This window comes from Aptenodytes patagonicus, chromosome 3 (genome assembly GCF_965638725.1).
Source record: "Aptenodytes patagonicus chromosome 3, bAptPat1.pri.cur, whole genome shotgun sequence".
Lineage (NCBI taxonomy): Eukaryota > Metazoa > Chordata > Aves > Sphenisciformes > Spheniscidae > Aptenodytes > Aptenodytes patagonicus.
This window is the reverse complement of record NC_134951.1, coordinates 21,314,947-21,341,640: the sequence shown is the minus strand read 5'-3', so window position 1 is coordinate 21,341,640 and position 26,694 is coordinate 21,314,947. Positions and strand designations below refer to the sequence as shown.

The 26,694-nt window shown below is 41.4% G+C and overlaps 1 protein-coding gene across 3 annotated transcripts in view; it reads left to right on the top strand.

Annotated features, from left to right (window-relative positions):
• TRAPPC12 (trafficking protein particle complex subunit 12) overlaps positions 1-16,243 on the top strand; it is a 59,511-nt gene extending 43,268 nt beyond the window's left edge. For 2 of the 3 annotated variants that reach the window (XM_076332836.1, XM_076332834.1), the window contains 5 exons: positions 514-587; positions 8,030-8,128; positions 13,504-13,604; positions 14,410-14,497; positions 15,901-16,243. In XM_076332836.1, the coding sequence (XP_076188951.1) occupies positions 514-587; positions 8,030-8,128; positions 13,504-13,604; positions 14,410-14,497; positions 15,901-16,143 (605 nt within the window). In that variant the 3' untranslated portion in view covers positions 16,144-16,243. The remainder of the gene's footprint in view (positions 1-513; positions 588-8,029; positions 8,129-13,503; positions 13,605-14,409; positions 14,498-15,900) is intronic. The other variant, XM_076332835.1, reaches the window with a different exon arrangement.
• Positions 16,244-26,694: the final 10,451 nt, after the last annotated feature.

Below are 26,694 nucleotides of genomic sequence, written 5' to 3'. Positions count from 1 at the left end.
AGATTTTTTCCAGCATATCTCTAAGCCAGAGGCAAGCACAAACAGTCCCAGACTCAGACAGTTCTCACCCTGCGTGTTTTGGCTCTGAAATGACATTTTAGCTATGTTTGATTTTTGAGTTTATCACATTTAATGCTGTAGATTACATGTTTTTAAACTGATGCTTGTTATCACTTGAATCTTTTTATGCACCTTTTGTTCTGATATTGGAAAATGCGTGGCTTCTTTTAGTGTTTAATATTTGGCCTGAGCTCAAAGCTGAGTGGCTCTCTATTGCTCTGCGTTGTTGCATTGTGTATGGTCCCCAGAGCTGCTTGAGCAATTCCCTTGGAGAGATGCAGAATTTTCTGTCTGATGGTGCAGCATGGCTGAGAATTAAAAATTCTAGGCTAAAACCCAGTGGTGTTAACGAGGGGGATCTTTCAAAATCGTAATTCATAGGACCAATAATTGATGGCAAGAAAGAACCTCTAATTTATTTGTGCAAATTCACAAGCTGCTCTTATTTTGCAGCCTCTGTTCAGCTGTGGAGGTCACGTCTGGGCCGGGTGGTGTACTCCATGGCAAACTGTCTGCTAATGATGAAGGTACGTGGGTGGCAGCAACTGCAGAGGTACCGTATATTCCAGAATAGAACCTCAGAGAAAGTGCAAGAGAATTACTGGTGCATAGATAAGGGAAGACTACCTGGCTGTACATAGAGGTTTTGCTTAGTGAAGAATTAATTAGACTTAATAATGTCTTATTTAATAGATAACCATTTGCAGTAATGTTCTTTGGGAACATAGCTGTACTTATTTCTCCCCAAATCATCCTGAAGAATATGCAATAACAATACAGAATTTGCATTTTTAAATTGAATTTTTCAAACACTTAACTAAATGCTGTAATTAAAAGCAATTACGTGCTCTTTTTCAAACTGCGCACTAGGAATGTTGCTCTGTTTGTGAGCGTTAATAATACTGTAGCCTTGTATATGATGAAGATCGAGCACATCTAAATACATTCTCCTTTGTCAACTTATCTCAATTGTAAGATACCTTCTTTCAAGTTAAATCCTCACTAGTGGGTAGGGGGGGAAGAGAAAGGAATAAAAGCAAAAGTAACTGGCTTCCACTGCTGTTTTGGTTTTTTTCCCCCCTTGTTTCCCCCTTACTTTTTTAAGCAATCCTACTCCTTTTGGTGCAACGCTCTTAGCTTCTCCTTGTGTTCAGGAAGTAGAAATAAAATTTCTTCCGACGTTCACCTCATGGTCAGGGAAATAGGGATATCGCCATTCTGAGCTTGCAACAAACTGCTGTTATCCTGAGCTTAGCTGTACTTCACAGATCAATTAGCAGCAACAGCCTCGGAGCAGAGCTGTCAGCAGTATAATCTTCAGAGGCCAAGATTTGCACTCCTTGCTCCCTGCTCTTCGATTGCCCAAGGTCATGCCAAACCTGACCAAGGATGTTTACTAAGCTACTTCCCAAATAGGGCTCCATTCTTAGTATTACCGTACCTCAAAAAGCATGGATCTTTTAGTTAAGATCCAGTTATCCAAATACTACTTTACATGAAATGGAATATCCTTTTTATGAGAATTAGGGAAAACAGACATTTGTATTCAAATGATATTGCGATCAGAACATTTCTGTCTTGAATAGAAATAATTGTCCATTAAACTATGAGGTATTTTTAAGAAATAGTAAGCATTTGTGTTTTAAAGTAGGTACTTGACATAGGTTCAGTTTTTAAGGAACTTCCTTTTTTGAAAAGCAAGTGGAGAAAAGCACAAGTTGTCATCCCAAACGAAGTAGAATATATAAATAAGAAAATGCTGGTAATATATTTTTTCAAGAAGTTTACTTTACTTTTGACTGTGAATTGTTTTTAACACTTTCAGTATTTTTCTTCTCGCGTACACAAAAATCCACGTGCATGCACGGTTCTTGCCTTTCTTCTGATTTGGTCGTGTCAGTGCTATCTTCTTCTAGTAATAAAAATATATTTGTGAATACCAATTATCACCTTGTTGGAAATGGTACTTTGGAAATACTGCAGTTCAGATACTTCTGAAGACCAATTGTACTTAGGACCTCTCTCACAGCTGTTAAGTTACAAATTTATGGTTCCACAGTAACTTCCAGATTACCTACAACTGCATGTTAATGCATAATTACTTCCATCTGAAATTTGCATTTCAGTGCATTGGCTATGGAGTAGTTGAGTCTTTCAGTTTTCAGAAATATCCCTATATGGAGGAGTGGGGAGTTTTTGAGAAAGGTTTTTCAAACATAGTCATGTTGCAGTTAAAACCAGAGTAGTACATGAAGTTAATTTTTCTGCTTATGTGACAGGTCCTCTGTGAGAGAATTATATTGGTTATTTATAAATTTAATAATTTTTAAGACCATTCTAACATGCAGCAATGCTATAATCATCTTCTCCACCTTCTAGAGTATTCAGTATGAAACTACTTCTTCAAATAATTTTTAAACACACTTTTGTTAATTCTCCCATGAACAATTACATTAATTGAACAGTTCCACATACTTACAATTTTTTTTGCTGTTGTGTAATGCACTTTTAAAACTGCATTTATTTTTATTCAAGTATTTCAAGTGTATGTAATTTAAAAAAACAACTGATTTCATTCTCCAAGTCAGTGCCATCTATTGCCATCTAGTGAACATTTACAATATTGCAATACAGTCATATTTGATCCCCAAATACTCTTAGGTGAATGGAATAGCTTGTGCTATTAGTAGATTAATAATAATAATTTATTAAAGTAAAACTATGTGACATCGGTATAAAAAAAGAAAAACTGATTATCTTATTTTTACTAACCTCTTTCTTTGGCCAAAAAACTTCAGTAGTATTTAATAGGGAACAATTTTGACAGGATTGACTCTTGAAAATAAAAAAACTTTGATTAGAAGTTGGGCCTATAACTATTTAAATTTACTTCAGTTATCCTCAACCCTAATTAGGTTTATTTCATGTCATATCTCTTCTGCATTACTCATCTCACTCAAGGAGTTCTGTTTACGTAGCACAATGATTTTTCTCTTTTTAAATACAGCCTCGTTTCATAGCTAAACATCTCATTACATTATTGAGATGGAGGGGTATATTGTTTTGAAGGTAGTGAGTGAGGTGCAAATAAGTGATTCACCCAGACTTGCGTAAGAAAGCTATAGTGGAACAGGAAATTAATCACACGTCTCCTTTACCCTGGGACCATCTTTCCTAGGTACTGAATTCTGCCTGCTGTGTCCTTTTATCTGTGTGACCGATGATCCAGTTCGGTAGCAGTTTAAGGCAGTCTTACTATATGGTCTTTTCCTGTTCATCCCCTTTTTTTTGTACAGCCTTTCTTAAATGTATTCTTGCTTCCTTCTGTGCACCACTATTGGACTTAACCAAGTGACAAAAACAAAGAAATGGTGGATCTCAGTTATATCAACTGAATTGGCTTTTCCCATTTCATGTGAACAAGGGGCAACTTAAGGGAGGAGGTGGAAATACAGCAGGAAGGGAAGAGGAGACCATGTAATATGTGTCACTGTAGACTTCCGTTTACAAAAAATGTGGGCTTAAGTCACTATGAAAGCATACCCTGAATATACCAGCATCAGGGAATATTCATTTAAAATGCAACTGATGATGTACATTGCTTCATTTCAACAATCTAATTGCAAAACGTCTGTCATTTTACTAAATCACCATGAAGTGTCTTGAAAACTTTTTAAATTCTTTTCATCTGAGCTAAAATCGCTTTTGACATTATCTTACCAGATTTTTACCTCTCTGAGGAATAAACACTTAAGTACTTTCCATATGTATTATAAATGCACTCTAATCAAAGGCACATTTTGCACTTTCTAGATTTTTTTCAGTGTTGTCTTAGCTTTGTAGAACTTGCCCTTCATAAAAACAAAAGCATTAGAATTGATTTTAATTTGGGTCTAATACAATTAAAACTGTACAAAGAAGGAGGTAACAGCTTGTACTAATGACGCAAGGGACTGATGCCTAAGGACTTTGGTTCCTCTATGATTTAAAGGAGAAAGACTGCATGAATCATCGTGTCTTTTGCCTAACTGTGCTGCAGTACTGCTCTTTGGATTCATAACACTGTGAATCTCTGGTTCCATAACCCTTCCACAAGTGCACTAGATAGAGAGGAAGGATAAGTTATCCCTCCACAAGTGCACTAGATAGAGAGGAAGGATAAGTTATCCCTGTCCTCTCTTCCCAAAATATAGTATTTATGAACTATACACTTTGTATAACTAAAGCTGATATTTAGTCTACGGTTTATTGAACCTACTCTCAGCATTCTACACATCATGGTCATTTATACTTATTTCTAAATATGTCATAATTAATATTTTAAGTACTTAAGGTGGTGGTGAGGGAAACATGAAAATGTATGCAGTGACCATGAAGGGAAATACAGTTATACTGCAGTGCATCAAAGGAAGAACAAACCCCACTTGCCATTTCTGTGCAAGCAGATCCAATGGCTTACTAGAACTATTTTGGATGAGTATATTTACGTTAGCTCCAACTTTTCATAATAAAAGAGATTTTGAATTATAAAATAGTAGGCCAACTCTCATTCATATCCTGAACTGTGTAACTTCAGTGCTTCTTTTGGGATTTTTTAATGAAGGTGTGGAAAATCTGAAGGCTCGCAATCTTTAGAAATTAAAGACCATGACAATACATCAGCCCCACCTTTAAGTCTTAAGATCACAAGCTGTAGTCTTTGGGTTTTTTACTGGCAGTACCTAATATGTCTTACTCCTCACAACCACAACTTGTATCAACCAAGACTTCGCTCCTCTGGGAGGGTGTCTTATTTATCATTCTGTCAGACAATTTTTCGTGTACCATGTCACATTAGCAAAGCTGGGAATGAAAACAAAGTCTTTAGTAAATGAGACCAAATCTAATCTACTTTACAATATGCTCCTTCAGAGGAGGAACTGTCAGATAAGATGCTTTTATAACTTACCATCGAATAGTATCATTCTGTAGCACATGTAGGATACTCCAGAAATCTAATACTGCTTCCATGATAGTGTGGGGGGAAGAGTAAATGTATATAAAACTCACTGTGGGATCCTGGAGTTACTACAAAATGAGGTTGTATTTAGAAGGGAGCCTGGAGTGATAATGTTTTACAGTTTCATCCTGGGGCCATCCTCGCCTATGCTTAGGGGTGGCTTTGGACATGTATAACTTAGTCTCTTGTCATCTCCTGGAAGAAATGGGTCCCATTCCTGTGATAGGTACTGCAAGGCATGGGGTAGATAAGCACAGATGCTATGTGCTTTGCTGTCGTATGGAGACAGGGTGCCATACTGACAAGTACAGTGCATAGACTCTTAATGCTTCACCTCTACTCTCACATTTTAGGAGGTGTGAATGTTTACGTACTCCTAGTTATAACGCATATGGTGATGTACAGTCACTTGATAGGGAATGCAAAAGGGGAGGAGGGTTTGTTTGCCTGACTAGGCCAAGTCCATGAAGCCCCTGCAGCATGGACCTCCAAGACATTACTTGGCTGCTTGTTCCTACCAAGGCTGGCTACTACCTACACCAGGAAGCCTGTGGTGTTATAATTGCGCAAACAGTGCCCCCTCGTGCAGCTTCTTCTGGCTGAGACTTTTCTGCAGTCAAATCATGCTAAGCTGTAAACTAAGCTGACAGAAGCACTTTTCTATCAGCTTAACTGCATGATCTCCTGGGAGTTGTTTCTACATCAGTTTGGGGATGCGACTTTAAAGCCCCTGTCCCTCATGGTTGTGCTACACATCTTTGTTGTGTAGCCTACGCCTTAAAGCGTGCATGAGACTGAGCACTGGGTAAGGGGCAGCTTTAGACCACAGAACGGAAGACATTGAGCACAAAAGCTAGAATTTTATATAATAAAATTATTTCTCCAGTGAGCACATTTTATGCTTAAAGGGATAAAATTCACAGTCATAGACAATCCTTCAGATTTTATGCATGACGCTCTTGCAGGTGTTAATAGCTAATAGAAGCATGGCTGGGGTTCCTCTAAGGAACCAGTTCAGAGGGTCCCTATTCCAAGTTTTTTATACCTACCTAACACAGTGGGACTCTGTGATCAATGAAGTCCTTTAGTGAGAGCTGTTACAATGAAAATTGAGTTTTTCTTAAGTCATAAATTTGTGAAAAATTTTGGTAGCATAAATTTCATCATGTCTGAGTTCTAAGTGGTAAATAAATCAGAATTTAAATAAATGTTTTTGTGTATATGGCCCGTTGTCTTTTCTCTGAACTCTTTCTGTTACCAATAATAAGCATGAACATGGCATGGCACACTAGAATTGGAATAAACTCTAAATGTTGGCAATTAACTGTTCAGAATTAATCATTATACCCACAATATACAAGTTGTTTGCAAAAGAAAGGTCCTGCAGAGTGCCTCCTGGGCTGTTTAAATCAGCCTCTACTATTATAGGACATGTAATTTCTCTCATACGCAGATCAGATTTCAGAGACTTCTCTTGATTTTTTGTGTGTATGAAACAATTAGTATGTTCCAAATGGTGACCTGGTGCACGGGTCAAGTAGGGTTCAGTTAAGAGTCACCTCAGGAAAAGAAATTCATTATACCTGGGGCACATTGCCTCCTCAGACTAAGCAGGAGATGAAGAAAAAGTACCTTTACCAGTAGCTGTGTTCACTTCAGGGACAAGTTAAATGAGTACTATAATTTGACCAAGAAAAATGGTAAGGTAGAGAGTATCCCAAGATGCCTGTGCAGTTTTGAAAGATTATTCTTTGATGTCTTTTGCTTCCTAACACCCACCACAAATTCTTCTATTAAGATAAAGGGCAGGACTGTCAGGAATCACCAAATCAGTACAGCACAGAGTCTTCTGTCTTTGCATGTGCCTGGCTTTTATAAGGAAATGCGGGCTTTCTCTGCCTCTGCTCTGGATTGCTCCAAGAAGCTATAGCTGAGGCTAGTGCAACCCTGTGCCCTGTGAATGTACCTACTACGTGTCTTCCAGCCAGCATAGAGCACATGCAGAGTTTCTCATGTATGCCTGCCAAAAACCATGTAGCCAGGCTCTAGAAGTTATTTACTGCCTAGATCATTGAATTACTGTGGTTTAACCGTGAAACAGCTGGACTGCAGTAACCAGTCACGTGGGTATTTTTTTCCTGTGGGAAATGGGACCATGATTTTGTTTAATGCTCTGTTGCTGGTCATTGTCTGGAGGGTACGGTTGCACTGCATCTTGAGCAGGCAGATCTCAGAGCTGCCACTTGCTAGCACGGTCTTTGTGAAGGTGGGTGTGTGCGGGGCCACTTGCAAAGCTTCCTGGAGTTCAGAACCAGCCCACCCCTCGCTTAGTTTTAGCCCAAATCAGTTTTCTATTTAGATTACCTGCTCATTTTCCTTTTACACAGTATGGTAGAAGGGAACAAGGGTTTGAGTGGAGGGATAGAAAAGGTCTTGTTCCCCTTGGCAGTAGTGCTAGTTTGTCATCTGAAAATGTGAATGAATTGGAGCTTCTGACACATTATATTTTTTAGAAGTTAAGAGCATGTGCACAAGCAGTTCCCAAAGCTTCGGAACATAGTTTGTTAAACCATGTAAATTATACATATATTTGAAACATGAGACACTTCTCAAGTATGTATACTCTAGTCATACAGAAGGCTTTTGACTTTCATCCTAAATCATAATCTAAACTGAAGAATAAACGTTCAGATTTTTTGTTCTTGGCATTGAGCTACAAACAGAATATGATCCAGTTGAAAAAAAAAAAAAAAAGGAAGATCCCCTGTGCATGCAGTTCCAGTATAACTAAGAAAAAAACAATAGAGTCAGTTACTAGTGCGTACAGTGATAGGTAGAAATTCTGTCCCACTGACAAGATGCAATTACTTTAATTCTGTTTGAACGTGTCTTTAAAAAGAAGGCGACATAATGGCTGAAGAATGCTGAGCTTAAATATCTGGTCATGTGCTTTTGCTTTTCACCCCTTAGGACTATGTGCTTGCTGTAGATGCTTATCACACCGTCATCAAGTATTACCCACAGCAAGAGCCTCAGCTGTTGAGTGGAATTGGAAGGATTTTCCTTCAGGTATGCATTTTATTCTAAATCTGCTAGGTAGTACTGCTGTTGACAGCTATGTAGTGAATAATTGTTTCATTTAAAACCATAGCTATTTTTATAGGGCACGTATCAAATTGTAGAGGCAGTGGTCAAAACAAAAAAATCTTATACCAAGTGATATTAGATAAAGTTAGGAAATATAAAGCACCTATAATATTAAAAGTACATGCATGTACATAAGCAAAGAACATGCTGTAGAAAATTATGCTAGTAATTTAACCAAAGAGCAACATTCTGCTTTCCCTAAAACTAATGGTAAAGCTCCCATTGACTTCAGTGAGCCAGAATTTCACTAAAAATCTCATTTCTCACTGCCTCAAACTGCATGCAGCTCTCAGTCACACTGTATAACTGCCATCTTCATCTAGAAAAAATTTCAGAGTTTCCTTCTTTTGTCCAGGTTATATCCTTGCGAAGACGGGGGAGGGCACATTAAAAGCAAAAACAGGACTGCACAAGTATAATAAATTTCCATGTAGCTATGTACTTACCATAATAAGTAAAAAAGTAGTACTTTTTTGTTTATCAGAAAATTATGCATCTAAATAATTAGTATCTGATTGTTTTAAATTTTAGTATCTCACAAGTCCTTTGCAGTTCTTTCATATTTCTGATACTGATATTTCAAACTTTTCCTTTTTTGTCTACTTCCTTTTATTATTTATTATAAATCTAATTTTGAGTTGTCAAGTATTTACAAACAATCTTATTTGTAGCATTCGTGTTATAAAATTATATTGAAATGGAATAATTTACTCTTGATAGATAATTAAATCATTAATATTGTTTACTTGAAATCACAGAATGTCATTCAAACTCAGTTATGGATTTTTGGTTCTCAGCAGGAACATGTTTTCACAGTGTGGTAGACATGTTTGACTTTAAAAGTCTCTGATTTAAAGTGCATCTTCATCACTATAGAGCAATTTTATGATATTGGCTGTGTGCCTTAATTATTACCTAAATAGGCAACCTAGTAATTATGCATATTAAAGAATGGTACTGTAAATATGCATAATACTATTGGAAATACAAGTTATTAATAGTTCCGGCCTTACTGGGAAAATGACTGGCTGCATTACTGGTACTGCCTTGCTGACAAGAGTGTCTATCCTAGTATCACACTCTCCAGTCTGTTAGTAGCTTGGTTGGCTATAGAAAAATTTTCACTCTCAGGAGGAAAGCATCTCCTAACTTCGGAAAGAATTACGTGCACCCAGTTTCAAAAGTGATGTTCGCAGGCTCCGTATAGAGCATTTTGAAGTCATTGACCTCCGTGATGTTGGCTGTGACAACAGGCCTTTAGTATTTAGTGGTTTTACTGTCAGAACTGGACATAGCAAAAGGAAGTATGAGGAGCCCTTGATATTTTCATGTGATCCTAGATAGTAGTTAATGAAAAGCATCACTTCTAATGTTTTCCTTTCTTCTAGCACCTTAAGGAGATAATCTTTTATTGTTTGGCACATTGTCTTTTTTTCGTGACAAAATCTTCAGCTCTGTCTGGAGGGTACTGTTGCAATAGATGCCAGATTTTGATGTATTAAGAGAAATAATCAGTGTACAGGTAAACAAAACCAAGAAGTTCAAATCAAAGAAAGAGAAATGTGTTGCAGGGCTGGGCACCATCATTTTGGTAAGACCACTCTGCAGTATGTGTGCACTGTTGATGAGGCACGCTGTGAGAAAAGTAAACCTCTTGCAGGTAAAATGGGAAAGCAATTTTCTCGTATTCAAATGTCACAGCTTCTCAAAAACGGGTAGTGATTCCCAAATAACCTCAGACTGTTCTCTTAACATCCAAGAGAGGCACAAGGAAGCCAGATTTTAGCTGCTTATCAGTCACAGATACTGTTTGAAACAAATCAATAATGTAGAATGAAGTGTAAGTTCAAGAGTTAAATAGAAAAAAAAGGTAACCTTTTTCAACATATAAAACCTTACTTTGTGTGTGATTTTTTTTTCGTAATTAAATTGAGCTTACTAATTTAAGACACCATGTCGTCTTTATCTTCACATGTAGTGTGGCATAAAGAGGCCTAGATCTGATGTACAGCCTTCAGCTGTTAAGCCACACTTCACATAAGTGGGAAATGAGGATGAGAGAAATGGAGAATGCAGGAAAAGACAGAGGCTATCACAGAGAAATTTTCAGAAGCACTGTAATTCTGTCAGCGATCACCTGACTTGTAAAACAGAAATTCACATGAAATGGGGAAATGGTGAATACATTTTAGTCTCTAGGATATTATTTTATGTTGCTAATAGACTCTGCTTGCTGGCTGACCTATCCAAAATTTCCATTTAAATAACTACATTAAAGAATTTAGAAAGTGGAAAGCTGCCTGACCTTACCCTCTGCAATAGATTGCTGCAAAACAGAGTTAAAAGCAATAAATAAATCCTAGGAGTACTTAAGAAAAATAATCTTGGTTTCCAGACAAACAACAAACTTAAGTGCATAGTATATTGGAGGCTCCTTGTTAGAGGATATGATTATTTGAGGTTAACAGAGGAATTTTCATTTTTATTCAAAGTGCTAATTATTATTAGATACTGAAGTCATGTTTTCTGAACTAAGTTAAATAAAGTTAAGTGATGAAGACCACTTTAAATATTTAACATTTTAATGACTAATTAAAACTAATTCTTTCTTTTAAATGTTCTGCCAAAAAAAAAGTAAACTGTTTCCCCTCAGTGGGAAAAATGAGAATTAAAAGTTTGGCATGTTTGCTGAGAAGATACAAGATGCTGCTAAGAAATGAGAACTCTTCATGATCACAAATAAGGTGTAATTAATCTCAAAGCATATTAGATTTGGACTCATCAAGCTCCCAGTGGAGCAACCTGGTAGTTTGCTTTAGAAATGGATTATTCTCATGGTTAGGGGCTTCCTTCTAATTTCCAGGCTAAAAATATTCAAGGACGGATTCATTTACACTTGTACCAGCATTATCCTTTAGTTAGAAGTAACTATTTTCTTGGTGGTTTACACCTTTATTTGTGGAAAGAAATTGTATCTTTTGTCATTATAACTGAATGTACAAGTTTTTAGAATGAATAATGTTTGATTTCTTTGAGTCAAGTTATGTAACATCTGGGAGAAACGCATCTCTCTCATTAGCTAGAGTATTAATGGGTATTCCATAAATGCTTTGGTAGATGGACAGTTGCATCTTCGAGTGCAATTGGATCATCCCCTAAATGTAAAGAATAATAATTTCTTTATGTTGTCAAGGGAGAGGTCTTGTGGTTAGAGGTAAATCAGTACCAGTCATACAATTGATGTTAGTAGGGCTTTGGATACTGTCACTGTGATACTCCCATAAGCAAATTGGGAAGAAATCTAGATGAAACCTTAAAATGCATGTTTGCTGTGTCTGAAAAGTGTACTGGGAGAGTCATTCACTGGAAGACTAGAAGGACTTGCTAGATGATCTTTTCCACAAGGATCCCTTTAGGGTTTGCAGTGTTTTTATTTTTCAGTTAAGTGCTTGTACGATGAAATTAGAAACATGCTTGTAAAATGTACCAAGCTGGGAGTGGTACAGACACTATGAAGGGCAGGATCAGAATGCAAAATAATCTTGACAGGTTGAGAAACCGAAATGTTAAATTGGCTGTGAGTCAAACAGCAAAGGCAAAATACTACCAAAGACTGGGAGTAATACACAAATACACAATGGGAAACAACTAACGAGATACTGTTCTGTAGAAAGGAATTAGGCTAAGTGTAAGCAAACTACACATGGGTAAACAAATCGGGCTTCCAAAATACTGTGGCATAGAAGCAAACTTCATATTCACGTGTGAAACATAAAGTAATTCTTCCATTCTCACTGCTGGTGAGAGATCAGTTGGGGATCAGCTGGATCACAGGGAGAATGTGAAGTAACAGGAGAGAGTTCAGAGCAGAACAGCAAGAATGATCAGAGAATCCAGAAAGCATTATCTATGAGAAGGGGGTGAACACTGATTTGCTTGAAAATCGATTCTCATTTTAGAAGAAGAAACACAGGAGAAAGTGCAATAAAAATTTTCAAGTATGTAAAAGGCTGTTAAAAAAGAGGAGTTGTACTATTCTCCCTGACCACTCACTATGGATAGGACGAAGAGTTGGGGTAAAAAGTGCAGCAAGGTAGACTTAAGAGTGTATTTTGTAATACTAAGGGTATGTAAGAATTCTGGAATAAGTTTCCTAGGGAGGTTGTGTAATATTGACCATCTGAGAGCTTTAAGGAGTCTTAAACACATTTGTCACAAACATTTTTGGTAATGTTGGTCCTGTTCTTGAAGAAAAAGGTGATCTCTTGAGGGCCCCCTGAAGCACCCCACCTGAGGGCTGCCTGGTTTCCATGGCTTTATGCTCCTGAACTAGTTTGGTTTCCCTCCCTTTGATAGATTTATTTTACCCAATAGTAAGTTTTCTTCACCTTCCATCCCTGCAGCGCAAAATTAGACACTATATTGTGAAACCTTAACAAAAGTATGAGTGTATGCTTCTATGAACCATGCATTGCTAACTTATTTACCAAAGGGGTCTTCTTCAAAGAATATTTTTTTTTCATCTCAGTTAGCAATGTATGTGACATACCCTTAGGTGAAATACGCCTTCCTTTCTAGGAATCCCCTTCCCCGTCCCATCCTCCCCCTTAAAATCTGTTCCTCTTTACGCCAGCTTTCAAATTCCTCATTCCTTCAGCCTGCACAATCCACTCACCACTATTTTTCAATCTGCAAATGGACTGTCTCCCCAATACCCTCAGTGACTTCTTGCATTGGGGTTGTTTTCTGACATGTTTTGGTTTGATGCACTGAAGTCATCCTGTGGTCCCTGGCTATGACCCATAAGCTGTGGGCTGACCACATAGAGGTCCTATGCTAGCTACCAGGCTATTGTATTCCAGTTCTCCTGCCTATTGACAGCTTCTGCCTGTGGGCAGTGTCTGTCTTCACTTCCTGCAGTGTAACACCCAGTCTCACTGGACGTAATTCTGACCTTTTCTCATTTTCAGCTAATTTTACAAGCTCTCGAGTCAGTTAAAGCAAAAGAGCCAAATGAGGAGGTGGGCCATCCCTGCCATACAGTCCATGAATGCTCCACAGCTAAGAAACGCTGCTTTAGATAAAACTGCGCATGCTTTTGGGGTTCTTTTCATGATCTTAACATGGCTTTTCAAATACCTTGTTTGATAACAGGCATTACCCAATCAGCTTGGTACCAAACAATTAGATAACGGACTTTGATATGTTTTCATGTTCTTATCCTTTGTAAAAGATATAATCAGGCTGGATCTCTTTTCTTCTTATTGTGGTAACTTTCTTATGATTTTACTGCCTAGATTGGAGACATAAAAACTGCAGAAAAATATTTTCAAGATGTTGAGAAAGCGACTCATAAATTGGATGGACTACAGAGCCAAATTATGGTTTTAATGAACAGGTAGATAATTTAATAGCTAAATGAAACTTTAAAATATAGTTTTGCAAAGTATGCATTGTGAGCATTAAACTACCCTTGAGACAATCCCATTCTCTTTCTCTCTTTTATGTAACTACATCTGTCATAAGTGGGACTGAATGGCATACAGACCCAGGAGATCTGTATTACTCGGTACAGTCATATTATCCTGGATTGAAACTGTGATCCTTCAGTTGATTTTACAAAGCTTTTTCTCATTCTTCCAGGCATTGCATATTTCACTCTGCTTTTTCAATATACATTTGCATAAATAACTCTTAGGAGAGGAGAAGCTATTTTGGGCCCTTATCCTACAGTCAGATCTGCTAGTAAAGTTACTGCCTGATAGTTTCAAAGAATGCTGGAATACATTGTAGTAAATCGAGCTGCATGATGGGGGGGCTCAGTCTGTAACGGTTAGCACATTGGCTTAATATATTTAGAAAATACTATTCAAAAGTGCTCTGAAAATTATATAGCATGGCTAATTTCATGAAGGGAAATAATTCCAGGAAGAGAGTATCTGCATTTAAATTAATAAAAGCACAATGAAGACTGTTGCTTTGGTAGGCAGAATATATAATAGCCAAATGATCCAAGTTGTCATTCCATTTGTCTGTAAATCAGTGTCTCCTTGCTGGTTGTAATTACACCGTGAAGAGCAAATGTCAGAAACTCTCACATCTATAATAGGAAAAATAAAAAATGGTGTCCATTCTTTTTAAAATGTATTATTATCACCTTGGGTTTTTGAGGAGAACTCATTCATATGTCACTTACTTTCTAGAGCATTTCTCCACCTTGGTCAGAATAATTTTGCAGAAGCTCATCGATTTTTCACAGAAATTTTAAGGATTGACTCATCAAATGCTGTGGTAAATCTCCAAATTGCTACATTTATAATGAACGCCTAAATTATTCTTGTAATGCCTCATGTGTGGATTTAATTAGTACCCAGAGTATGCTCAGAGTTTTATAGAAAAATTAGATGTGGCATGTGTGCCAAAGGGGTTTTAGTATACGTAAGGGTAAGATACAAAATGGGATGGGAAATGAAGAACCAGTCTGTATGAAGGGCATGAATACTTAGGCATGCATGTAGACATTCCAAAACATGTTTTATGGGATCTTCGCAAAAGCACTTTTTTTTTGCATTCACTGTTTTTAGTGTAGACATGCATGTCGGAAAAAGAAATGGCAGCTGCCAACGTATATAAGATTAACTTGATTTCGCACAACATTGAAGGGATATTGTAATTTTCAACATGACATTTTTAACACGTTGCATATCAGAGCCTTGGATTCCCATCAAAAGAGGAGATCAAAGAAGAGCTGTTTATTTACTTTTGGGTTTTGTACATTTGGCAGCTTTCAGTGCATGGTCATATAAGAGTGTTCCTAAGAACTGAGACACCTTACCTTACCGCCAGCAGCCTGATCCAAGGCCATTTAAAGACTGAGGGGACTGAGTTAAGAAGCACATGAATTGCATCATTTTGCAGGCTGTAAAATAGTATGTATTATATAGCGCACGAGATCAGTAAGGTTTCCTGAAGGGGAGAGAAAAAGAATTTTTTTAAAAGTCTGTGTTCCTCCTTTATCTGCAGCTTTCAGAAAGTGTGAAAGTTTCTGCTGCTAAACATGTTCTATGACTTTGTACTGTTGGAATCTTTCAGTAACTCATAAAACCTGTTTTGTGTGGAAAGGAAAATGGAAGCTGACTTGATCATTTATGATGTATTTAGACTGCCCTATCTGCTGCATGTACTTGAAGTCAGTTGTAGATGCCTTTGTGATAAGATAATTTGTTCCTCTTGCCTATGTGGATCTTCTATATGTAAGCCAGAGAGAAAAACACTTCTGAAGATACAGTGAAGTCATTAAAAAACCCCCTATGAAAATGACAGCATGCAGAGGCTCATGTAGTTTCTGAAATCTCTTTCAGTTGACTTTCAAAATTAACCTACTAATGTCCTATATTACTTATATTTCATTTTAGACTCTTACCTTTTAGAGTTTCAGCTCTTAGAAGTCAGCAGGTCCTACTGGCACAGGAAAAATCTTGAGAATAACAACAAGAAAAGTATTGGATTGTATGACTGATAATGTATTTTAGTTACTTGCACACACACACACAAAATAGTCATTCTTAGCACATGGTAAATCTGTTGTAACCCCAAATGCTAGACTTCGTTTTTTCCTTCTCTCTCATTGCTTGTAAATACATATACACACACACACACACACACTTATTTATTTACAATATATTTTTCTCTAGGCTAATAACAATGCTGCTGTTTGTCTTCTTTATCTGGGAAAACTGAAGGATTCCCTCCGGCAATTGGAAGGAATGGTTCAGCAGGACCCTAAACACTACCTACATGAGAGTGTTCTCTTCAACTTGACAACTATGTATGAACTGGAGTCCTCTCGCAGTATGCAGAAGAAGCAGGCGCTTTTAGAGGCTGTAGCTATCAAAGAGGGCGATAGCTTTAATACTCAGTGTCTCAAGTTAGGATAGATCATTTCCAACTAATCTTTTCCAGCAAGGCTGATTTTTTAAATTGTATATACTCTTGCTAATGTGTAAATGTGAAATAAAATCTATTCCATTATGAATATTCAGTGGCATTACTACAGTATCTGTTGTCTAACAATCCTACCATTGTGAAGACTTTGTGCTGACCTAGAGTCAGCTTCATCCCTACAAGTCTATTACTGTTATTCTTCATTACAGTGTACGAGAGATATATAGATAGATATATATATAGTCAATTACTCAGATTCTTTTTATAAGAAAAACTGAATTTGACCTTATATTGTCTTGGTGATTGCTATAGTTTTTCAGTAATTAGTGAGCAAATCACGAGCTACTTTCATCAGCTAAGAGTTACTGACAGAATACCAGTATGTATATTCTAGAAATGAAATTTTGAATGCACTTCTCTTCACTTGCTTCTACTGTGTGTGTCTCATTTTGCCCCCATCAAACTATAGAATCATAGAATCATAAAATGGTTTGGCTTGGAAGGGACCTTAAAGATCATCTAGTTCCAACCCCCCGGCCATGGGCAGGGACACCTTCCACTAGACCAGGTTGCTCAAACTCCCATCGAGCCTGGCCTTGAACACTTCCAGGGATGGGGCATCCACAGCTTCTCTGGGAAACCTGTTCCAGTGCTTCACCACCCTCATAGAGAAGAATTTCTTCCTCCAAAACCAGGACATACCTAATCTAAATCTACCCTCTTTCAGTTTAAAGCCATTACCCCTTGTGCTATCACTCCATGCCCTTGTAAAAAGTCCCTCTCCAGCTTTCTTGTAGGCCCCCTTCAGGTACTGATAGGCTGCTATAAGGTCTCCCTGGAGCCTTCTCTTCTCTGGGCTGAACAACCCCAACTCTCTTAGCCTTTCTTCATAGGAGAGGTGTTCCATCCCCCTGATCATCTTCGTGGCCCTCCTCTGGACTCGCTCTAACGGGTCCATGTCCTTCTTACTTTGGGGGGCTCCAGGGCTGGACACAGTACTCCAGGTGGGGTCTCACCAGGACAGAGTAGAGGGGGAGAATCACCTCCCTCGACCTGCTGGCCATGCTTCTTTGGATGCAGCCCAGGATACAATTGGCCTTCTGGGCTGCAAGCGCACATTGCCAGGTCATGTTGAGCTTCTCATCAACCAACACCCCCAAGTCCTTCTCCTCGGGTCTCTCTCAATCCCTTCATCCCCCAGCCTGTATTGATACCGGGGGTTGCCCCAACCCATGTGCAGGACCTTGCACTTGGCCTTGTTGAGCTTCATGAGGTTCACACAGGCCCACCTCTCAAGCCTGTCAAGGACCCTCTGGATGGCATCCCTTCCCTCCAGCATGTTGACTGCACCACACAGCTTGGTGTCATCTGCAAACTTGCTGAGTGTGCACTGAATCTCACTGTCCATGTCACCGACAAAGATGAATAGCGCCAGTCCCAATACTGACCCCTGAGGAATGCCACTTGTCACTGGTCTCCACTTGGACATCAAGCCGTTGACCACAGCTCTTTGAGTGTGACCGTCTAGCCAATTCCTTATCCACCGACTGGTCCATCCGTCAAATCCATGTCTCCCCAATTTAGAGACAAGGATGTCATGCAGGACAGCATCAAATGCTTTGCACAATTGCAGGTAGATGATGTCAGTTGCTCTTCCCACATCCACCAACACTGTAACCCTGTCATAGAAAGCCACCAAATTTGTCAGGCACAATTTGCTCTTAGTGAAGCCATGTTGGCTGTCACCAATCACCTCCTTATTTTTCATGTGCCTTAGCATAGCTTCCAGGAGGATCTGCTCCATGATCTTCCCAGGCACAGAGGTGAGACTGACTGGCCTGTAGTTCCCTGGGTCTTCCTTTTTTCCTTTTTTAAAAATGGGGGTTATATTTCCCCTTTTCCAGTCAGCGGGAACTTCACCGGACTGCCACGACTTCTCAAATATGATGGAGAGTGGCTTAGCAACTTCATCTGCCAGTTCCTTCAGGACCTGCAGATGGGTCTCATCGGGTCCCATGGACTTGTGCACCTTCAGGTGCCTTAGATGGTCTCGAACCTGATCTTCTCCCGCAGTGGGCGGCTCTTCATTCTCCCAGTCCCCGCCTTTGCCTTCTGAGCAGATCCCTGAAGAGGCCAAAGTCTCCTCTCCTGAAGTCCAGGGGAGTGAGCTTGCTGTGCGCCCTCCTCAGTGCCCTAAGGATCTTGAACTCCACCATTTCGTGGTCACTGCAGCCCAGGCTGCCCTTGAGTTTCACATTCCCCACCAGCCCCTCCTTGTTGGTGAGAACAAGGTCCAGCACAGCACCTCTCCTTGTTGGCTTCTCTACCACTTGGAGATGGAAGTTATCATCGACGCATTCCAGGAACCTCCTGGATTGCTTATGCCCTGCCATGTTGTCCCTCCAACAGATGTCGGGGTGGTTGAAGTCCCCCATGAGGACCAGGGCTTGTAAATGTGAGGTTGCTCCTACCTGTCTATAGAGGGCCTCATCCGCTCGGTCTTCCTGGTTGGGTGGCCTGTAGCAGACCCCCACCGTAATGTCACCTGTCCCTGCCTTCCCTTTAATCCTGACCCACAAGCTCTCGGTCGGCTCCTCATCCATCCCCAGGCAGAGCTCCCTGCACTCCAGCTGGTCACTGACATAGAGGGCGACACCCCCTCCTCATCTCCCCTGCCTGTCCTTCCTAAAGAGCCTGTATCCCTCCATCCCAACACTCCAATCATAGGAGCCATCCCACCACGTCTCCATGATGCCAATAAGGTTGTAGCCCTGCAGGCGTGCGCACGTCTCTAACTCCTCTTGTTTATTCCCCAGGCTACGTGCGTTTGCATAGAGGCATTTAAGTTGGGCCCCCGACGAAGCTGTCTTACTGGCTGGAGTTCCTTTGTGCTGCTCTTCAGGCACTCTCCTGCTGACCTGTGTTCCTTCTCCAGGCTCTGGGCATCTACTGCTGGCCCGTGTTCCTTCTCCAGGCTCTGGGCATCTACTGCTGGCCCTGGCATCAAACTGGTAGGAGTGGGATGTGTCATGGAGGCTCACGAAATCAAATTAGGCAGGTGATTGATTCAAAAAATAAACTTTATTTAAACCAAAATCATTTAGCAGAAAACTAACTAGAAATGAGGCATCAACACTCCCAACATCAGTAAACCACAGGTTCAGGATGGTATATGAGGAATTAATACTGCACAGCGTGCCTTAGAAGTGAGGATCCAAAATATGCACAATCACTCACCTATAGGATGAGAGCTCTCAATCTTGAGGAGGTTCCTTGGGCGGTGCCCCGACTCAAGGGGAGAGTCCCGACTGCAGACCCGCGGCTCTGAGGAGGACCGGCTCCACTTGCTCTCCAGCGGGGCTCCATTTAAACCCTAGTCGAATCTGACCTGTGGTCAATTCTGATAGGCTGAGGGCCTTGACTTTCTTACCCCTCGCCCGAAGTGTACACGTGACCATAGTTACTGGCCCAAAGTGTGTCCGTGATGGTCAGCACTCGCTACTGTAAAGGCGCGAAAGTAAGGGTGCGAAAAGTAAGGACGCAGCGGTCTTAATGCCCCCAGTCTTTGTCAGGGTGGGTGCACCTGCCACAGGATGGATTGAGGTTTCCCCCCCCGGCATCTCTAGTTTAAAGCCCTCTTCACCAGCTTGGCAAGCCTATGAACGAAGATGCTCTTCCCCTTCTCTGACAGATGGACCCCGTCAGCCCCCAGTAGACCAGGTTTCTCAAAGTGAGTCCCATGGTCTAAGTAGCCAAACCCCTGGCTGTGGCACCAGTCCCATAACCATTTGTTGACTCGCCAGAGTCGACTGGCCCTTTCAAACCCCTTCCCTTTGACTGGCAGGATTGATGAAAACACTACCTGCACTCCCGAGTCCCTTACCACCGCTCCCAGGGTTCTGTAGTCCTTCTTGATAGTCCTCAGACTGCTCCTGGCTGCGTCACTGGTGCCCACGTGAAACAGCAGCAGCGGATAATAGTCAGTGGACTGAACGAGCCTTGGTATCCTCTCGGTGACATCCCTGATGCGAGCCCCCAGTAAGCAGCACACCTCTCTAGAGAGTGCGTCCGGTTGGCAAACGGGTGCCTCCGTACCTCTCAGAAGAGAGTCGCCTGCTACCATCACCCGTCACCTTTTCTTAGTGGCGCTGGTTGTTATATGGGGGACAGATCAGGCTGCATTACTCAGCTCCAGCGCTTCTCCTGGTGTGACAGGACTTTCCTCTTCGGCCTGCAGAGCAGTGAAGTGGTTCTGCAAGGGCACCTCAGGCTTCGAGGGAAGTCTCTTCCTCCTGCTGGTCCTTGACTTTGCAACCGTCCATTCTTCTGCATTATTGGTCCCCCCTGCTCCCTTCTGCGTGTGCCGGTGGGAGAGTTTTTGGCTGTTTGGCCGTGGGCTGCAGGTCCGCTGCAGACTGCGCTTGGAACCAGCTGTCTAGCTCCTTCTCTGCCTCCCTGATGTTACACAGTCTTCTCACCGCCTCCTGCAGCTCAGCCACCTGCGGCAGGAGGTCCTCCACCTGGGCACACCTTTTGCAGGCAGGTCTGCTGCCTGTCCCTACCCCAGGAGAGAGGTCTAGGCACTCCCTGCAGCCTGAGGTCTGCACTGCAGCCTCTCCCTTCAGCAGTTCCCTCTGCGTGGAGGCATCACCGCCGCTGCGGTAGATGGTGCAGAACCCCCAGCTGGAACCGTGGCTTTTACCCTCAGATGAGTGCCCACCATTCTGCCTTGAGGGTCGGGTAGGATGAGTGCCCTTGACCTTCGCCGATGGTCACAGAAGGGTGCCCGGTTGCTGGGTTATGTGTACTCCAGGTCCCCCACTCGGCCCGTGGAACGCCCCTCCTTCGAAGAGGCGCCCTCCTGTGCGCCCTCCCGCGAGAACTGCTGCCCCGTTTGCCCGTCCTGTTGGCAGCGCTGCCTGGGGCTGCCTTTAGTGGCAGTGGGGGGTGGCAGCCGTTGCTCCTGGCCCCGCCCACGCCTCGTCAGCCGCCCTCATCAGAGCTGCGGGCTCCCGGCGGGTCTCTGCGCTCCCCTGTGGGTTCCCCGGCTCAGGAACCCCCCTGTACGCCGCGATCTGCCGCTCCGCTGTGGGACGCGCCTGCACCGGAGCTGATCGCCTCTGCGATTATTTTTATACCTTTGCATGTCCGCTGCTCTCAAAGGAGGTTGCTTGATAACCACCGCACAGAATCACAGGATGATTGAGGTTGGAAGGGACCGCTGGAGGTCACCTGGTCCAACCCCCCAGTCAAGCAGGGCCACCTAAAGCGGGCTGCCCAGGACCGTGTCCAGACGGTATGTGAGGCAGTCATACAGCCCCCCACAGTATGAATTTCCCACAGCGTGAGGGACTGTATCATCTGAATGATACTAAATGGTCTCCCTATACTTTCTTCGGTTTATGATACCATTAAATCTTTCAGATCAAAGCATTTGGATTCTGGAAACCTGTGGGTGGGAGCAGAGGATTTCTCTATTCCCAAACTAATGCTTGCTTCAGTACTTTTTTCCTCTCTCCCACTCTCTGGCCAACATCTCTACTTGGATGTCACCAGCAGATGCCACAAGGTTGTTCTAGGAACCGCTTAACTTGTGCATGTGTATTTATTTCAGCTCTTATTATACTACAGCTGTCTTCCTCATGCCTACCTAGAGCCTGTGGATTCCTCTTGGTGTAGACAGGCATAGCTGCTCCAACTCTGGCATTCTGCTGGGTAGAGAAAGGAGCACTGCCAGTTAGGCAGAGCGGAAACACAACCCATTTCAGCTCAGTTCCTCTCCTTTCCCGTTACCAAGTGAAAACACCGTGCAGAAAGTATTTCCCAGGGAAAAGGATGGAGAGACTGAGGCAGAGGTATCTAAGGGCTAGGCCACACGGGGTGGAAGCAATTGGGGTCGTGCAGAGCAGGACACAAGGCAGTTATCATTGACGCAACAGTATTAGTATACAGTGATTTTGGCATCCCTGGGAACACAGATTTTTGGAATCACAGTACCACTGTGGTATCAGTATATTTCACATCTCTGCCCACATTTCTCCCTTCATCTGTATTGTAAAGATTCAATCCGGATACTCCCATTCCTTGTACATGAATACAATATATACGTTTATTGCGTGGGTTTTTTTTGTTTTGAGATTTAATGTTTAGCAATTAGAATAGCTTCTTGTCATAAATCACTACCATGGGACAATTCTGTAACTGTATTTGTTACATTTTTTTATACCACATCCATCAATTAATTCTCACCATCTTTAAATACCCCCACCTGTATTTTTAAGTATATAATAACTCATTTTTATGCTTGTCCAACTGGAGATACTGTAGAGGGACCAAACAGTTGTCCTCAAAAATCAGGTTGTTTGAAAACTGCTGCAAGCTGGTCATGCAAAAAAATGAGGATGCCTAAAAATCGCCAGTCACCTCAAAAGACATAAGCTTACAGCTTTTCTCATACAGAGGGAGAATTTGTTTCATTTTTACGGGATACGTATGTTTTACAGGTCATACCCATACATGGAAACAATGGCTAGTTATTTACCAATCAACTGAAAAAAATTAAATCAGTTGGTATTTCTGTTTCTGGCTCGGCCTCTAGGTTCCACAGCTGGATCTGAATTAAACTTGTGCAGCACCTGGGTAGATTTGTCCTAAGGTACCACTACTAAACTCAAAAATGAAAGATTCAGCACCACCTGCTTCAGTTGGGTTTAAACGCCATTTACATATCTTTAGTGAGTATTAAAATACAGTGAAAAAAAAGTAGTTACTTCTGCATTACTCTTTAAGAGGTTTTACATTTGTTTTCAATATTGCTATGATTTTAGACAAGGTTTAACAGTAATTGGACAAATTCTCAGTTTACATTGTCATAACTGAGTTGAAATCTAATTTTCAGTTTGTCACAACTATTAATCTGATCCGGTATGTCACTCACTGTACTCACTATAACTAATTTTAGTAGTATGTTTTCTCCAGCATAGGTCACTTTTCTTGGGCATGGGGTTTCTTAGGGGATAGAAAGAAATCCTGGTATGTAACCACCATCGTTCTCAAACACTTTGAGAGCACTGAACAATTTACCAGGACATGTAGTGACAGGACAAGGGGCAATGGTTTTAAATTGAAAGAGGGTAGATTTAGATTGGACATAAGGAAGAAATTATTTACAATGAGGGTGGTGAGACACTGGAACAGGTTGCCCAGAGAAGTTGTGGATGCCCCTTCATTGGAAGTGACCAAGGCCAGGTTAGACGTGGCTTTGAGCAACCTGATCTTGTGGAAGATGTCCCTACCCATGGCAGAGGGTTGGACTAGATGCTCTTCAAAGGTCCCTTCCAACCCAAACCATTCTGTGATTCTGTTATTCCAGTTTAAAAATTTTATAATGATACATAAATTAATATCCTATAGCGGATTCCCATGCATTTAGCTGAAGGTTAGGTGTCACGTTACATTGTTATACTACGGTCTACGCTTTCAGGAAGCTTGATTTGTCTTTTCCAATCCTAAGTGAAAGCAGCATGATCCACCATCATCTAAGCATGCTGAAGCCACTTGCCTCTTTACAATCTTTACAGTAAAATGCTTCCTTTTTTGATTCAGTAGTGCCTCATACTCACTGCACGTGTAAATGACAGCCTGTGTTCTGATCGGCAGAGAATAAAAATTTATGATCCCAGTCAGAGTCAAATAACCATTAAAAAAGAAACACTCTGAAAACATAATCCCCTGTTCTCCATGTTTCTCTAAATTCTAATTCATATATATTACTACACGGGTCTCACTTCAGTATGTTTGCTGTGTTCTTATTAGTAGAAGCTTTTACTCGGATAAAAACGCCAGTAGAGGAGACTTGGACTGGGTGACCTCTAAGCTCAGTGAGCCATTAAACAAGTGACATCCTGGTAGACTTGCAGAATAATTAAAATTTAAATGCAAAGGCATATTATCACTGCTGGATGTATGCAAATTGTTAACTGTTTATAAAATGCAAGAAAGAGTGTCAATGTCACTTTATGGTCTGGATTTAACATACATACAAGTTAAGTGTTTGAATTTCCTATATTCAGCCAGTTACACATCTGAATGCTGTATCTGGTGTTAAAGCATTAAAGCTAAGGACAAAATTTGTCCTCAAAACATTAATTACACCAGGCAATCCTGTTAAATTCAGTGAATTCAGCTGAACTTAATGAGGGTTCCTGGTGTAAATGAGGGCAGAGCTCAGTTCTAAAACACAGCATGCATGTGTCATCTGGCTAAGTGAGAAAAGCTGTGGAAAGTATAGCCTGAATGAACCGATTGTTGTATTCAAGTCTTAAAGCTTAATGTGCCTTAACAGAAGTTGTGCATTTAAATTTCCTCTCTTATTAAAAGAGGAGCAAAGAAACTGTACTTCAGACATTCAGATAATTACATTATGCACAGAGACCCCGATCCTCAAAAGGACTTAAGCATCTATCTGCCATTCTCATACCTAACTGCAGTTCAGGTGATAATGGCATCCCCTAACCAGCTGGTCATTTACATTTTCCTGGTGCCTCAGTTTTTGGACTGGACCCATTAAATGTTCCCCAAAAGGCATGTGCAGACGTGCCCGAGGCTCCGCAATGGACTTCAGCCAGTGTACTGGAAAGGATGATCGTTCCTCCACCTACGCCATCCTTCGTGTCAGCAAGAGCACTCGTGCAGCCATGCACAAGCTGGATGAGCTCACTGACCCGGTGGAAAAACTCACCAAGCCAGCAAACACCCTCTTCAGATTCATCTTCATCCTGAGGCTTTCAACACAAGGATGTGTTGGGAATAACCACCCCACCTGGGTAGGCTGCCAGGTGTTCTGCACTACAGTGGTCTAAGAAGTGGTAGGCAGACAATCCTTTTATGAAGCCTTTGCTGCTGGTGTCTTGCAAATCAAATTGGAGAAGGGAATAAGCGGGGTATAGTCTGCATGCATAGCTACATTATGTCTGTCTTATTTGTATATCAGCTGATGCACTTAATCAACTGCATGCATTGTAGCCATCCAAAAGAAGATTGCAAGATGTGTGGTACCCCCATCTCCAGTCGTATTTAGCTGTAGAGAGAAACATACATTCCCTCCCCGCTTCAACTTGCAATCAAAAAATGTGTGAAAACAGGACTGAAGCATCAAATATAGACTTAAATTTATTCCAAATAGGTAGAACCACAGCAGCCAGAGTCAACCTCTCTGAGGTTGCTCAGGTAGCAACCTAGATTGCTGCTGTCCTCAGCAAAGGCCAGGGAAACTAAAGATGTTAGAACAAGGTGGATTTTATCCATTAGTTCATACCTGTAATACGAGCTCAAAGGAAGATGCCATACACCCCTTCCACCATGCTTTCTACCCACTTAATAAAACATCGGGGAAAAAAATTATTTTACCAGTGAGGAACTTTACATTGTAGGAACCTTCGCAGAGTTTTTAGCATATGAAGAGCAGCTCAGTAGCGCTGAATGCAAACAAGCTCCAGCAATAACTTTCAGGCAACGACAGTGGAAAGCTGCTTTCCTGCTTAGTTCTCCTAGTCAGCTTGGGAATTACAAATTTAGAGATGCTCATCTTCAAGGGGTGTGTGAGATGGTCACAATCCTGGTGTTAGGGAGGAACAGAAAGGTGCAGGTGGAGAGGAGGACCCAGGTGCCGCCTTATCCAAGCTGTTCTGGATCAACACCTGATCCTGTCCTAGCTTTGGGCAGTCATTTGCAGATGTTTATTATGTATGAGAGTCATTAAAATGAATCCATCTGAAAGCCAGCAACAATGGCTTATAATTTGCCCACAAAAAGGGAAAAAATGGGATGTTACTTGCTTGAGGCAGGCAAGGAAGGAGGGAGAAGGTTCCTCTCTGGCTTTGAAAAATTGTCAAAACTGTCACTACTAAACTGAAAATACTGAAGTAAAAAGCTGCAGAATAGAATTACCAGAGCTGTTTATAAAAAAAATCCACTATTTGCAGTGAAGGGTGTGGCAAGTACTTCAGATGCTGGCACACACTCCAGTGGCAGGCAGCAGGATTGAGCCCCAGCCCACCCCGGGGCTGTGGCAGCAGCCTGTGCATAACCCGGCCACCGCTTTGTGTCCCCTTGCTACAGCATCACCAAGAATAGCTTCCCGCTTTCCCACCAACAGCAGGTCAGCTTTAAGTTGCCTGAATCATGTGGAAAAAAAAAAATAAGCCTGAGGGTGGACCCAAATCGGATTCTCCAGGCTCAAATGCCTGTGATCACAGGGGAAACCACAGCCTAGAGCTCAGCTTGGCTGCTCAGGGATGTGTCCGCAAACAAAGGCGATCCTGGAGCACCACAGGGGCACGGAGCATACCCAGCCCAATTCTCTACCAGCTGATGTGGCTCATTGATGGGCACAACAGTTATTAATCAGTACCCTGAGAAGCAGCATAGAAGGCAATGAAACAGAGGGACACTTTTCAAAATTAGCGCAGGTATCCCAGAGAGAACTGCAGTGGGGGAAGCCAGCACTGAATGAGATCCAGAGCCCTTTCACTGCTGAATCTTTC